Source organism: Gopherus evgoodei, chromosome 1 (genome assembly GCF_007399415.2).
Source record: "Gopherus evgoodei ecotype Sinaloan lineage chromosome 1, rGopEvg1_v1.p, whole genome shotgun sequence".
Taxonomy (NCBI): domain Eukaryota; kingdom Metazoa; phylum Chordata; order Testudines; family Testudinidae; genus Gopherus; species Gopherus evgoodei.
Window position 1 is genome coordinate 316012771 of NC_044322.1, and position 14487 is coordinate 316027257.

Consider the following 14487-nt stretch of genomic DNA (forward strand, 5'->3'; position numbering starts at 1 on the left):
TACTATACCTTCCCCCATGCCCTCCTGTCTGTTTCTGTGATTTTACAATCACGTTTCCCTACCTACTGATTTTTTTCACACAGCAACAATAAGGGGAACAATATAGCTCAGTGTATACGTCACAGCACAAAAGTAAACACATTTTCCCCTCTACTCATTCACAGGTAACAATCTTAGGTATTACATGAAACAAAGCAGGTAACAATTTTCAGACAGGACTGTGTTCCTCGACAACTGGCACAGAATAAGCAACATCCAGTGAGCCTCAGCGGTTATTTTTCCTGACCCAGTCCAGGTGGTTTGTAGTAGAATTAGGGCTTCTTCAAGAGCATAGTTCTGCCTCTATTTCCATAGCAGCAATGATCACTTTCACTGCATAAATTATATTTTATGTGGCACCATTTTCTCATCCAGAAAAAAATGCTCACAAATTACAGGATCTGAGGGTACCTTTCCTTGTTCCTGATACTAGTCACTTAGCGGACTAATATTTGCAGCTCCCATATCCTTGGACAGTCTCCTCTGCAGCACCTGGAAGTAGGATCAGCACGATCTCCAAGTGAAGAGTTTCATGTGGCCAAGACCCTAGAAACATCAGGTCTCTGCCTTCTTCATTTGAAGAAGAACTATAAATATATATTATGGAGAAACCCTATTTTCATGGAGTTCTAACTAGTTTAGCCCCTTCAATCTTTTTCCCGTAAGAGATCTGAAACAATACCAGCTTGACATCCAAAGATCCAACACTAGTGTCAGGTCAGTGTGGCACCCCTTGGAGCTTTCATACACCAACCACGTGTCTTTCAGTTGTTAATTATGCTTAGTTTCTGCCAGAATCTATGTTTCCTAATATGTTTCTCTAGGAAAGAGACTATAGGCAAAGATGCTTCCAAGCTGCTTATATGACCAAGGGGATAAAACGTGATAAAACTAGGGACTGAATTGTATGGGTTTTATGCGGTTAATATTGCTGCTGTCACCAATGTGGGAAACCAAAAGACATGAGTTGTCTAGAAGGAGAATAATTTCCCCAGAATGTGTAGATCTTTGATACCTGGGAATGCGGGAGGCAGAAATCACATGAAGGCTGCCCCAGCAAAGTGAAGAAGAGCATACAGATAGAATGCTTTATTTAAAAAAAAACCTTTCACTGATGCAGTCACATGCAACGAACTCCCAGACCAACAGAAAGGTAAACAAGACCCTTTCAGTTCTATACTTCTCCACAGAAGAAGCCTGAATAAACAGACAGGCCTTGTAATGAACCCAAATGATCAAAACGTTCTGGCTGTCAGACTCAAGGAGAGAAAGGGAAGAAAATTCCAGAGTTGAGAGCTCTACACTGAAAATACCTTGTCATCCCCTGCACAAATCTAAGAATTGTCAGCTCAAGTGTTCCAGCTGATCTTAACTGTCAGAGAGCCTCTTTCCTGAATTTTCCCTAAGATACACAAGAACCCAAATCATGAAGGGCTTTATAGACCAAAACAAACATTGAATTATAGTCAGAAATAAGTTGGAAGTCAGTGCAGTAGGAGATATATGTTCTATGCATAAAATACCAGATAGACAAAGACATGGATATGAGAGCCACTTCTAATTAAGAGAGTTCACACCCTATTAGTCAGAAAAAGTGGGAGGAAATTATTGTAGCCACATCTGCTATTTCAACATCCAGAATTCAACAGGACCTAGTAACAGAAAAGTAAGTATAATTTCAAGAAGGGAGTTAACCCAAGGCAGTGGCAGAAGTGATATGTAACCCAGCATTACCTCACTCATATTTGGATTAAGCTTTACCGGTTAACCATCCACGCCCTGGCACTGGAAAGTTCACCACTGGCACCGACTAGGTGCCAAGAAACAGACAGAGCTTAATGTCATCAGTGTACACGGATTCCGTTACTTTCCGGGATCTCTTCTGCAGCTGCAGCAGCTGGTGTGGCTGATCCCAGGGCCACCTCAGCAGCTGCTCTGGTGGCCCCAGACAACTGGTCCCAGGCACTGCACCACAGCAGTAGTCCAGGAACAGCAGCTACACCCCAGGCCATCCCCACCTGGAGGAGCAGCAGCACTGGAGCCCCGGGATACCTCCCAGCTGGAGGCGGCAGGGCCCCAGTAGGCACTCTCCCCACCCTACCCCTGGAGCAGGAGCAGCAGGCCCTGGGATGCCCCCTTTTCTCTCCCCCAAAGCAGCAGCAGAGCCCTGGAACACCCCCCACCCCCAGCAGGTAAGATTTAGTTAGGGGTATTTTTAGTAAAAGTCAGAGGCAGGTCACTGGCCGTGACTTTTTGGTTATTGCCCAGGACCTGTCCGTGACTTTTACTAAAAATACCCATGACTAAATCATAGCCTTACTGATGAGCTATCACCCAATACTATTCTCTGGGTTGTTTTCAGGAGAGAAGAATGGAGGCATTCAAGCACAACTTTATTCATACCAGGGCTTTAGACATGTCACAAACACTTTGAGGTCAACAGCAGGGCCGGATTAAGGCACTGGAAACCTATATACCTCTGGCTGGTCTGGCTCAACTACTGCTAAAGGAGCCAGCCCCACAGAAGTGCTGCTTGTCCCACTGTACACTCAGGTTTGGCCGACCAGTCTCGTGTAATGACATGGAGTGGCAGGGCCAAAACTGCGTGAATGGAATTGCGAACCCCATGCACCAGGTTGCAATGACACTCCCTCAATTTTGGCCACACTGCCCTAGCCCTTGTAATGACAGAGGGTGGGTGGAGCCAAACCCGAACAGGCGGGAAGGGGCAGTGCTTTTCCTCCTCGTCACTGCTGTAAGGCCAGCTCCTGCACTAGTACCTCAGCCATAACTTTGGACGAGGAGTTGCAATGACTGCCTGCACAAGGGAGCTGATCAGGAGAGGGGAGCCAGGGTTAGCCTAGGGCCCAGTGATCTGTTAATCTGGATCTCGTCTTATCAACAGTACTGAATTGCTTAGCAGCCTTCAAGAATCAGCACAGGTATCTAAGCTAAGATTTTCCACTTTGATATTTAGCAGCACAATTTCTATCATTTCACTGGGAACTGTGTAGCTAAATTTCCTAGCCAGCTCTGAAAATCTCAACCCTGATCTCTGTCCTTCACCAATATAATGAGTTGAATATGTTCTGAGATGAAAAGTGTATTTAAGCTTGGATCATTAAAAAAAGGTTTTAAATATAGAAAGTTATGGGTTAAAATTAAATCTGACAGAGTGTGGGTGCTGTATGAATAATCCACTGGGCAACAGCTTTTTAGAAAATCCTGATGGGGCCAATAAATGAAGTGACATTAAATGAGATGAAAATATTATAAAAATGTAAATTATTGAGTTAAGGACATAGCTGAAATTTGAGGTACTACCTGGATAAAAGAATCAGGAATTCTGGTCTTGGGTTTTATTTGTACATTGCCTTTGTTGTGTTAATTCCTTCATGCTATACTGTATGGAAGTTCAGTTCTCAGCTTTGCCTTGGCCATACTACGTTATTTTCAACGAGTCACTTAACCTCCTCAGTTCCTCCCTTTATAAAATGGAGATGTTCACCCTGTACACACTTTGTGAAGCACTGTGATTTATGGCTCAACAGCACAATATAAATGCCAAGTTCCTTTGGACTTATGTTATCTGTAGGAGTTTAAAAAGTGCATGGTGCTATATTGAATGACTGCAGTGTCTGGGTGAACATGCTACTTGTAAGTTGTACACTGTATTCAGCTGTTCTTAATTTTTTTCCAACTTTCCCCTCCTCTCTCTCACTCTCACGCACATGCCCCATAACTCCCCAGGCTAACATCTGCATTCAGTGACTAAATCAATATAAAAAGATCACATTCTAGAAAATGTAAGTACATTCTCAGATACAGGATTTATCAGACTAAAATGCTGACAGATCTGGCATTGTGCAATATGTGGAATTATTTTGGGAGGGAATAAATCTATTATTTATATTTGGACTACTCATTTAGCAATCAACTGAACTTCCTTTTTCCTCTTTAAGTAGCATGTACAAAATAAGCAGTGCATTTTCTTTATTACAATTACAGGTCTCAGGTTTGCACCAAGCAGTAAGAATTGGCTTTGAAAGATGCACCTACTCACTGATCTATGTGTGCGAAATATCCACAGCTATATAGTCTTGCTCAAACCACTTTTGATACTTCTAGAGTAGATTATACAGTGTAGGTCATGAAAGTCCTATGGGATCCAACTCCATTTGTGATTTGTGTAAGATGTTTACCAAGCGCGTCTACCACTTTCAGACATACAAAAATTCCAAAGTTGCACCTGTCCTACCGTCTCTTTAGACTCTCCATGCTAGGCTTTAAGTGTTATTTGTAACTGAACAATGTTCTTTTATTGAGTATTTTTATCAGTCTGACACAGCAGCATGAGAAAACAGAAAAGAGTTTCCCTCCTTACACAAGAAAGCAAGCAAGCAAGCTAGCTTCTGGAATGAAAAATATACTGTATATATTGCATATATCTTTATCAATAGCATCCGGGAGGACAACTTAATGCAGATTCCATATGAAGGCAGAACATGACAAAGATAAAACTGCCCCACACCAAACTGGGAGTAAACCTTTAGACAACGTCCAAACAAGTTTATACCAAGAACCTTTGCATCAAGGTTTACTATCATTCATAACTGACATGCTCCTAACCAAGTCAGTATGCAATAGCCATTATTAGTTGAACTGAGAGTAAAGCAACCTGGTCAGCGAAAAGGAATTAAAAAAAATTATCTGCAGCTAGCTGGCAGTAGTTTCATAAACACAGAAGATGGGGAAGACTGTGTTATTCATATATAAAATACTCCTTATAGTGAGAGTCAGCCAGGCTATATGAGTGAGCAACAGCCACCTGGTTACCAGCAGTCCCTCAGCGCAATTAGGTGGCTGTTGCTTGGTTATTCATCCATTTTGGCATGCCACAGTAGAAGCGTGGATCGCACAGCATGTGCTGCAAAATTCAGATTGAAAATGCAGATGAGATTTGACGTTGATCTGAGCCCTGCGCACTCATACAAAGGATACATATGCTTGGTACAACTAATCAGAATTCTCAAGGGGGTTTTATAATGTACCCATTTTACCAAGGCAGTTTAACGTGCCAAAATAACATAGAATAATTGTTCAGAAACATACCATTTCCTGTGATTGGAAAAGGAATAGTTTAAGCAAGTCTTTGAGGTATGATATTAAATTTTGAATATATAAAATCATCTTCTTAAGAAGCTTCAGGAAATAGACATAGGAGGATATTATACTATTTTCCCATATCCCATATCATCACTTTGTGTTGCAATTGCAGTTTAAGACAAATTTTTGTACTCAGAGTGCTGTTCTTGTAAGGATAAAGTTAATATAATGTAGACTGTAAAATACTACTCCCAAAGCAAGTGAAATTGTTTAATATTTCAGTAGTTTGTAATGAGGATGCACAAACTGTGATGGGATGCCACTAGATGAGGAGTATTTTGGATGGACTTTTGGAGGCAAGTGAAAAAGAAACAAAGAACTGGTTATTATATATAAGCATCAAAGGACAGTTGAAAATCTTTATATTTGTTCTTAAGTAATCCAAAGGAGGTAGGGGGAAGGGAGGAAATGGGACACTTACTGAGTTTACAAAGATACTTCTCCAGCAGTCATAAGATTTCTGCAAACATTGGCATGCACAATTAGATGTTCGTGGTTAAGTACTCAAGCAAGACTTACTAGCACAGAAAAATTTAACTGAAGGATACTATTCAATTGTTCAGCAGCCACAGGCTAATTATTCAAATTCGAGGAGGGGGGACTGATTTTGTTTTGGGTTTTACCAGTGGAAGGAATAGATAAAAAAGCAGATTACTAACAAACATTTTTTCAGATTGTTAACAACAAAAAGGAAGAAATGCTTCAGCTGCGCAACATTTTCTTTCACTCAACAACAAAAAATGAGGGGAGTGATGCAGCTTGAAATACTTGACTGGTAATATTCTACATGCCATTCCAGGAAATCCCAGAGTGGATTTTAAGCCTCTGCCCATCCTAATAAAGAAAGAGGACTGGAGGACTAATCGATATCTAGCAACCCAGCTGTGACCTGGCACATAAAGAAGTCAAGAAAATAAATTATAGAGACTATGAATGGGATTTAACATTTGGAAGACAGCAACATCTGGGATCAACTCCAAATGGGACATAGTCATATTGAATGAGTCTTGGCTCCTATGCTAATTGTTAAACAGAGCGAGATTACACACACAAAGACAATGTCTTTATGTTCATCATGGATTTTCCACAACATACACAACTCAATGTACAAATATAACCTGGATATACAGTTTCTTGCAATGCCAATGATCTGCGAAGCACCCCAACTACATTTGTGTGAAATGGCAGCTATTGTCTGGGAGAGTCACCAAAGCAGATCAAGTATTAGTGGTTTTAATAGATGGTGTCAAAAACTACAACTAGTCTCTTTAATCACTTCATAAGTCAATTTAATGGGCTCCAGAGTCCTGCCCTCAGGCAGAGCTGAACAAATAATAACCAAGTGCAAATGACTTCCACAAATGTCACTTTGTTTTGTTTTTACAAAATCAAACAAAACCAAAAACCACATACACAAAAATCCCAAACCACACACGCCACATGAAAGATATATTTTTCAACGTTTATACAGTAAGCTGTTTTTTTTTTTACTAAAAATTGTTATAGATACAATAGTGGGTTATTTCCCAAACAAACTGATAGGATTTTGAAATTGTTTTATTGTTGTTAGGGCTGTTTATATAGCTGGCAGGAAATCTTAGCCATTCCAAAAAGTATCAGCGGGATCAGGCTGAATTCAATAGTTGAAAAGAAAAATCTGAGTTTTAAATATGGAACTAAGGGGGAGGGGCAGACAGAGAAGGGGGGGAAACGTTCCTTATTCTGTAACTCGGGGCGGGGGAGAAAAGATGAGAAAACCCAGATTAATCAGTCAAACATCTAACATCCTTTGTTGTTCACCTTTTGAATAGGAAAATAATACGCTGTCTCTTCTCCTCACAAACAGGACCTTGAACTTCAAATACTGAAACACATTTCCCTGCCTCTGAGTAATCTATTTCACAGTCAAACAAAACGTTAGCATAGGAAGTAAACTACTGTCCTGATTAAACACCGTCCACACACAAACACAACTGCGGACTGGTGCCTGTGTCTCGAAAGATGGCAGTAGCTTAAACTGAGCGTGCCCGTTAAGCGGAATACCCGTTTTTAAACAATTGTGTGGTTTTCTCTCCCCCCTCCTGCCTCCGGTGCCGAGGTTAGTGGGAAGGAGTCTCCCGACGGAGCTGTTTTACTAAGATGCTATTCAATCCTCACAGACTCTTTGCAGAGGTGATTAGGCTACAGGGAGACTTATGCTTTACGACTGTTTTTGGTTTATAACCCGCCCCCCTCACACACACACACACACTTTTAATCACTGCAGCTATTCATTGCACTGGGGAAGGGAAGGGGTGTGATAACAGGGATCCATTCCCTCCCTCCCTCCCCGTCTGACACATGAACCAGCAGCGTCCGCTTGCAAACTCCTCGGACAGCGGCAGACTTAGGGGCATGCCCCCACCCGGGAGGTTCGGGGAGGGGTTACATTCTTATCGCCACCTGGGCCAGCCCCACCACGGCAGGACGCCAGTGCCAGCGGCCCCACTCACCCACGCCGTATTTCTCGTGCTCTGTAGGGATCCACATGCTCACAGCGTAGCTCGTCCCTCGCCGAACAATGAGCGCAGCGGCCGCCAGCGAGCCGCTCTGCCCAGCGCCGCCGCTGCCGCTGCTCGGCGGGCTCAGCCGCGTTCCTCGGGCGCCAGCGGAGAACTCATTGTTGTGATTGACTCAGCCCCGCTCCCCCGCCGGCCACTCACAGCGGCCGCCCGCCTCCCCTGCCCCGCTGCATGCCGGGAAGCGTAGTTTCCCCACGGAGTACAGCGGCGCGGGGCGGGGCCCAACCAAGGCCCTACCCCCTTTTGGAGTCCGCTTCCTTAGGGCAGACAGACTACGAGTCCCAATGAGCTCCGCGGTCTGAAGGCGGGGCCGGAGCCCTCAAGGCTGTTTCCTATTGGTTCAGTCGCCGTTCCAATGAATGTACGTCACGCCAGGGTCCATCTGCGAACAGTGGCATGGCAGCGTCCTCAGGCGTTTTTGCCGCGGCTGACAGAGGTGGTGAGTGTGGTGCGCTCCTGAGTGTCGGGACGGGACCCCTCCTGTTCAAGTGTCCTGTCCCTTTTAGGGAGTCTACGTGGAAAGCGTGGGTGGTACTGCAACATACCCTTGTTGGGGGTCCCTGGGCCAAGTTAGAGCTGAGCTCTGTCCCCGAGCTCAGCTTATAGTCATTACTTATTAACACTTCATCACAACACATTACAAAGGGGGCAAGCAAAGAATATGAAAACAGCTGCAGTCTATAGCACAGCTGGCAATACACTGTTCAGAAAGTGTGCCAGAGAATGGATGCTTAATTGAAAGTTACAGAAAAAAAATCGTTTCTAATGCGACAACAGGTAATGTACATAGAAACCCTGCCAGTGTTGACCTCGCTGACCATCTCCTGTATATTTAAGAAAATGCACCGTGAAAGATAGATGCTAATAGAGTGAGAAGTCAGTAAGGTCAGAGCAGGTAGCTTTTAACCCATGGAGTAGAATGTACTATCTTTCAGAGCGGTAGCCGTGTTCGTCTGTATCAGCAAAAATAATGAGTCCTTTTCGCACCTTAGAGACTAACAGATTTATTTGGGCATATGTTTTTGTGGGCTAAAATCCACTTCATCAGATGCATGGAGTAGAAAATACAGTAAAGAAGTATAAATACACAGCATATGAAAATTTGGGAGTTGCCTTACCAAGTGTAGGGGTCAGTGCTAATGAGCCAATTCAGTTAATTCAACAGTTGAAAAGAAGGGATGAATACCAAGGGAGGAAAAATCACTTTTGTAGTGATAATGAGGCCCGTGTAAGCAAGGCGGCCCATTTCAAGCAGTTGATAAGAAGATATGAGTATCAGCATGGGGAAATTATTTATTGTAGCCACCCATCCACTCCCAGTCTTTATTTAGGCCTAACTTGATAGTGCGCAGTTTGCACGTTAATTCCAGTTCTGCAGTTTCTTATTGGAGTCTGTTTTTGACGTTTTTTTGTTGAAGAATTGCCACTTTTAAGTCTGTTGTTGAGTGTCCACGGAGATAGAAGTGTTCTCCTACTGGTTTTTGAATGTTATAATTCTTGATGTCTGATTTGTGTCCATTTATTCTTTTGTGCAGAGACTGTCCAGTTTGTCCAGTGTGCATGGCAGAAGGGCATATATCACATTGGTAGTGATATATCACTGTCTTTGTGGCCTTTGAACTTACGTGTACCATTGGCAAGCTTATCCTCCACCTATCACAGCACATACATAGCTTGCCTATACACAAAAACTATATCACATTATATATACTGGTAATTAAAGCGATGCACTCTTCTTCCCACCTACGCAAACTCAACCCCTAGTGTGGATGCACTTGTATTGGTTAAAAGGTGCATTACATCAGCATAGTTATTCCTGCATAGGAAGGGGAATAAGCTATACTGCCTCTTTATACTGGTATAACTGCATCCATACTAGGAGTTGTACCAATATAACTGTTTGTGTGGAGAAGAAAAACATACCCCTAACCAAAATAGTTATATTGTTACAAAAACTGAATGTAGACCAGGCCTAAGAACCAGACAGCACTCTGGTAAAAGGAAAGTTAGCCTGAAATCTCTAGTGTGGACAAGATCTAAAGCCACTTACCCATACTGCAGAGTAAGTTTGTTCCCACCGGGGTTTGGAGATCTAACCTAGAATTTTTTTCTGTTTGTTGTTAGTTCTTTCTCGTGGTGAAGTCAAAGTATCCTAGCTCTTCTAATGAGTTGTTGTTTTGTTTTTAACAATGCTTAGTGTTCAGGACTTTCAGTCTTTCTTCACATTCTCTTAACAGCAGGTGCACTGCAGTTTGTCTCTCTAAACATTCCTAGGTATCAGTGAAAATGGCTTCTTCTGCCCAGTATAGAAAGCCTGAGAACTATGACAGGATCCAACTGCACCTTTTACCCGTCCTGGTCTCTTTGGGTATGTCTACACTACGGGATTATTCCAATTTTACAGAAACCGATTTTTGGAAACAGATTCTATAAAGTCGAGTGCACGCGACCAAACTAAGCACGTTAATTCAGCGGTGTGCGTCCATTCTGAAAACTGACCATTTATTCCTACCCTTTGTTTCTGTCTTCTAACCAGTTACCAGTTCATGAAAGGACCTTCATGACAGCTTGTGATATGATATTCCCTCGCCCCTTGATTCTCCTTCCTTCTTCCTTTTTCTCCTTCCCATCCCATCTCTGTCCTCCTCCATGGTCACAGATGCAAACGTTTCCAATCTGTTCTCCTGTTCTAACCCCTCTACTTCACCTGGTAACACCATCTCATCTCCTTTGAACCCATTCTGATCCCCTCTCTTATTCTTCTCATTACCCTCTCACTCTCCTCTGGCTCTTCCTTTCACAATACAAACACGCTTTAGTATCACCTGTCTTTAAAGAACCCACCTTTGACCCCACTTGCGTCTTCAGCTACCATTCCATTTCCCTTTCATTTCTAAACTCATTGAACATGCTGTTTATAATTGCTGTCTGGAGCGTCTCTACTCCACTTCCATCCTGCAACATCTCCAATCTGACTTCTACCCCTTGCTCTCAACTAAGAACTCAACATTCACATTGAAGTCACTAATGACCTCCTCTTAGCCAAATCTGAGAATCAGTCAGAGGCTGGGCACTCCAGAAGGCAGCTCTGAGGACTCAAGGGTTGGCTTGTAGCTGTTGTTAACTTGTAAAGAGAGAGCAAGGCCTGCAGAAGCCTAGAAGCAACTGTTTGTGTTGCCAAAGGCTGGTGGATTTGGGGCATTGCTCACCGGTAGGGACAGACAAGACTTCCTCATGCTAAGCACAGGTGGTAGCAAGGTGTCTCACAACCCTGGGTACTCCTAAGAAGCATCACCCCATGATTCCTACAAAAGACTTGACTCTACTGCCACTGCTTATCATGCTGACTAATATTGTCTCATTGTTTCCTTGTATTCCTTGTCAGTCTATCTGTATCTTCCTCTCGTCTATAGTCTTATATTTAGCCTCTGCCTCAAGGAGCTTACAGTCTATCTTTTTTTTTTTCAGTGTGTGTGATCGTGCTAATCATGGCTTTAGCATAGTGGGGTCCTGAGCCAGGATTAGGGCTCGTAGGTGCTATGATAACACAAATAATAATACACTGAGATTCATAACTGGTAACCAAACTGCCTTCTTAAAGCAAACTGTTTACGTAGAACCAACTGACTTGAGAAAACAGATCTTACAAAGAATAAACTAACCTGTCCACATGCTTGCCTTTCCTAAGGCTTACCATTCCCTGGATCCGGGGAAAGATCCAACTCATTCAGGCTCCTCTGCAGACTGTCAACCTATCTCCCTGACAGTTGACCCCTCTCTTCTCTCTTGAGAAGGGCTTTTTATCTGTTTAATGTTCTTTTGATCTCTTCATTCCAAGCACTGGCAGAACAGCTGTGTTGGAGACAGGCTATAGGATGCTCAAAGCTAATAGCTTCCCACACTTTCTTTCAAGTGCGTGCCTGAATGTTCTTATCTGGGATCACTGTGTTACATTCCTGCTTGTTCTTCCAATAGCCTCCTTTTCTTTATTCTTGTCCCACAAATCCTTTCACTCTACTTATCCCAATCTCTTATCTTCCCTGATGCCTTTTATTTTTTCCTCTCTCTCTCCTCCCCCAATACTTTCCTCTTATGCCCCTTTTAAAACTGCTACTCTCTCGCCTTCCTCAGCTGTCGCACTTGGGTTCAGCATCTCCTCTCTATTCCCTCCCTTCACAAACACTTTTTGCCATTCCATGTTCCTGCTTTGCTCTTCCTCCCTCTCACCCCTCCCCCCACATCTTCTGCCACCTCCAGTTCTTATGTCTCTCCCCACCATGGGCGGTGCATGACTCCTGCATTTGGGGAAGCTGGGTGTGAATGCCAGAAGCTCCCTAGAAGTGACAAACGGGACAAGGGGGGGCTCAGGTGCAGGCAGAGCAGGACTGGGGGACAGACCGTAATAGGGGTTAGTGGCACAGAATGGGGTGGGTTGGGTGGGACAGAAACATCTGTGCACTGGTCACAGTGAGTGGAGACAACCTGGGGTGGAGGATTGGATAGGTGGTGGCTGAAATTAGGGGAAACTGCTACAGGTTTCTCCACTTCTCTTCTCTTTAGAAACCTCTAGCCCCTACTCCTCAGCTACACACTGTAGGCCCACTCTGACAACCCTTTTCTCCTCTGAGCAACCATTGTTCCTTTCAGGCTGACAGTCTCATCTCACTTCCCCAAGTCTCCCAACCCCTGTCAGCTTGTATCCTTCCAAGCTGCTGCAGAGGGGTGCAAGGAGTGCTCCTTCCTCTCCCAGTGTGCACAATGTGTGTGGGCCTAAGAAATAGTGACTTTTTTTTCCTCACTGGTGAGAAATTCACACAGGGAGCTGCATAAAGCATTGCAGCCGTCCTGATGGGTCTTTGCCTTGGGCACACAACTGTCACTTGTTTGTAAGGTCAATGGAACTCTGATGAATAACACCTGATGGAAGGTGGAACATCCAGAGGACTCAAGCCCATTGCCCTTTGCATTTGAATGCTGATGGATTTTAAATTGCTATACCCAAAGTACCTCAAATGTCATGTAAAAGTCCTGTGACATCATAATTTACCCAGACCCACAGTGAACACTCCAAATGCTTTTGGTTGTTTAAACCTCATTATTGATGCCATGTGGGATTCTAAGTAGAGCTCTGCATGGGACTATTTTTTTAAATCTTACTCTTGTCCTGCCCCACAATATCCACTCCCACTCACTCCTGCATTGTTTCTTGCAATATTATCCCACTCCTACCAGCAAAAACCTTAGATCCCTGCAAATCTCACAAGAGAAACAGATTGTGCCATGCTACCAAAAACAAAAAAAAAAAGTTGGTGTGTGTGTGTGTGTGTGTGTGTATATATATATATATATAAAAAAAATAAAAGTGGAATTCAAACACAATTTTACCACTAAAAGAATAAAACAAATCTTGCTTAAACCATGTGAAAAGAACTTTAACTACTGTTATCCCTCACTTAAATTTAAGTATTAAAATCTTTGTTTAAAAAAAAAAAAGAATTTCAGCAATGTAAAGCAAGTCTTTCTGTTTGTGACAGACTAATGTAAGATTTCATGTTTTCCTGCAAATTACTGCAGCCTGTTTTATTCCCCCACCCAATCCTGCCCTCCACAAAGTACATTTATCTGCTCCAGCTCTTGTGGCAGGGGGTCCTGCAGAACCTGCAGGGCTCTAATCCTAAGCATCCAAAATACTGTTGATTCTCTTGGAATTTCTCTTGTTTCTGTGCCTGCATCTCATTCAGTTTGAAGCATTTCCAAACTTGTACCTTTCTCAGCCTCCTTCCTGAAAAGGGAAACAGACCACTGCCCTCCTACCTATAGCCTCTGTCAGAACCTTTCAGGATACTGGATTCTTATAGTGGTATAGGTTAACAATTATAAGCAGCAACATTTAGTGATTGCTGCTGAAATAAATTTACTAATTAACTTAAATCAGTGGTTCTCAAACTTTTGTACTGATGACCCCTTTCATATAGCAAGCTTCTGAATGTGAGCCCCCCCATTATAAATTAAAAACACTTCTTTATCTATTTAACACCATTATAAATGCTGGTTGCAAAGCGGGGTTTGGGGTGCAGGCTGGCAGCTCGTGACCTCCCATATAATAACCTCACGACCTCCTGAGGGGTCCGAACCCCCAGTTTGAGAACCCCTGACTTAAATACAGTAGGCTGTATATTATTAAAGTAATATAATTACAGATATGGACCTTTAAAAATATCACACTTTCTTTCTATTAAACCAGTTCATATATTTAAAGAAAAAACTTTTAAAATTATTTATAGGAATCTAGTAAAGTTTTCTTAAGTTATTACCTGCCGAACACATTGACCTTTAGAGAGGACTGAAATACAGTGGAAGTTGATTGGTTTAACAAATTCCTTTTCTATGTGGAGTTGTGTCAAAATAGCAGCAGCATCCTCTTAAATAAATGTTTGTTACAGTAACAGAATTTTAGTGCAACAAGGCTAGTTTACATTCTTCCACAATGTGTTTTCTGTATAACTTAGTGACAGGAGAACATAATGAGACTAAATATTTCAATAGAATATATAATGAATTATTTTACTTTGTGAAACAAGTCTGTATTGTCTATGATCCCACCATAATTCTGCAGATAATTGTATAGCATGAATGTGTGTTGTGTCTGCTCTGATGACATGCCTGTATAAAACAATAGGGGATCTCTTCGAGCTTTAGCGTGTATACATAACTCCCATTA

General features: G+C 42.7%; 2 protein-coding genes across 5 annotated transcripts in view; one reads left to right on the forward strand and one right to left on the reverse strand.

Annotated features, from left to right (window-relative positions):
• DOCK4 (dedicator of cytokinesis 4) overlaps positions 1-7824 on the reverse strand; it is a 422511-nt gene extending 414687 nt beyond the window's left edge. For all 4 annotated transcript variants that reach the window (XM_030549017.1, XM_030549015.1, XM_030549016.1 and 1 more), the window contains exon 1: positions 7698-7824. In XM_030549017.1, coding sequence (XP_030404877.1) covers positions 7698-7734 — 37 coding nt within the window. In that variant the 5' untranslated portion in view covers positions 7735-7824. The remainder of the gene's footprint in view (positions 1-7697) is intronic.
• A 311-nt stretch (positions 7825-8135) lies between these two features.
• ZNF277 (zinc finger protein 277) overlaps positions 8136-14487 on the forward strand; it is an 87239-nt gene continuing 80887 nt past the window's right edge. The window contains exon 1 of the mRNA XM_030549019.1: positions 8136-8205. Within this exon, the coding sequence (XP_030404879.1) occupies positions 8163-8205 (43 nt within the window). The 5' untranslated portion in view covers positions 8136-8162. The remainder of the gene's footprint in view (positions 8206-14487) is intronic.